This window comes from Colobus angolensis, unplaced genomic scaffold (assembly GCF_000951035.1).
Source record: "Colobus angolensis palliatus isolate OR3802 unplaced genomic scaffold, Cang.pa_1.0 Scaffold64, whole genome shotgun sequence".
NCBI lineage: Eukaryota > Metazoa > Chordata > Mammalia > Primates > Cercopithecidae > Colobus > Colobus angolensis.
The window spans coordinates 830,133-831,307 of NW_012120043.1; the positions used below are offsets into that span (position 1 = coordinate 830,133).

A 1,175-nucleotide genomic window follows, 5' to 3' on the forward strand; every position below is an offset into this window, starting at 1 on the left:
GGTTTGGGGTGTGTGTGTGTGTGTGTGTGTGTGTGTGTGTGTGTGTGTGAAGAAAATCACCGGAGTGTAGATCCATTCATTAGAGCTGAATGTTCCCAGCACAGCGACTGCTCTGCTGCCCTGCGGGATCTGGGGAGACATCGTTGGGAGGATGGGATGAGGAATGCCGGGGCAGGGAGGAAGGGAGCAGGTCCTCTGCTAGACGGATAGATGGATGCAGTCAGCCCCCATCTATCAGGGGCCTGTGGGATGCCAGGGCCCCAGAAGGACCCCCCGAGGCCCAGAGGACATAGACAGGCTTGGGGACTGGTAGACAGCGGGGAGCTATGGAAGGTTCTAGAGCACTGGAGGAGGGGAATGTGAACAAGCATCCTTGTCTGGGCGGTTTTTCAAACCACAAGCAATTATAGAGTGTCTAGTGTGTGCCAGTGTGAGACAGAGTAGCAACTAAGCCAGACTCACCCCGACCCTCCCAGAGCTGAGTGGAAGAGACGGTCACTAAATAAGAAGAAAATGAACAAAAATTTGGTAGGCTGTTATGGAAATGTGTGGGGGTTGGGGGTGGGTAGCAGCAGGACTTAAATGGGGCAGGGAGTGGTGCTTCCTGCGTTGTCTCAGTGGCAAGTAGGGAACGTTTTTCAGGGCAGGACATTTGGAACCAGGTTTTGAAGGGTGAAGAGGAGTTCTGTGGCCCAAGTTGCCTGCTCACTGCTGGAGGGCAGATCTACTCTATAGGTTCCCATCTTATATGCCTGCGTCAGTTTCCCCAGGGTGCACTGGATGTTAGAACACACCCCTGGGCTGGCCTGGTTAGAAACTGACCGCTCCCTGGATGTGGGAGACAAGTATGACCCTTTCTGGGCCTCAACTTCCCTACCTGAACAATGGTTGACATTGGTGGAAGAGGTCAGGAATCCTGGAGAGGAACAGGGTGGGCGTCCGGGCCAATTTTATTTTCTTATTTTATTTTATTTTTTTTTTTTTTGAGACGGAGTCTCACTCTGTGGCCCAGGCTGGAGTGCAGTGGCGCCATCTCGGCTCACTGCAAGCTCCGCCCCCCGGGTTCCCGCCATTCTCCTGTGTCAGCCTCCCGTGTAACTGGGACTACAGGCGCCGCCACCACGCCCGGCTAGTTTTTTTGTGTATTTTTAGTAGAGACGGGGTTTCACCATGTT

General features: G+C 53.6%; 1 protein-coding gene across 1 annotated transcript in view; it reads left to right on the forward strand.

Annotated features, from left to right (window-relative positions):
* Positions 1–1,175, forward strand: part of GRIN3B (glutamate receptor, ionotropic, N-methyl-D-aspartate 3B) — a 12,386-nt gene that overhangs the window by 10,986 nt on the left and 225 nt on the right. Inside the window, exon 4 of the mRNA XM_011964097.1 lies at positions 100–142. Within this exon, the coding sequence (XP_011819487.1) occupies positions 100–142 (43 nt within the window). The remainder of the gene's footprint in view (positions 1–99; positions 143–1,175) is intronic.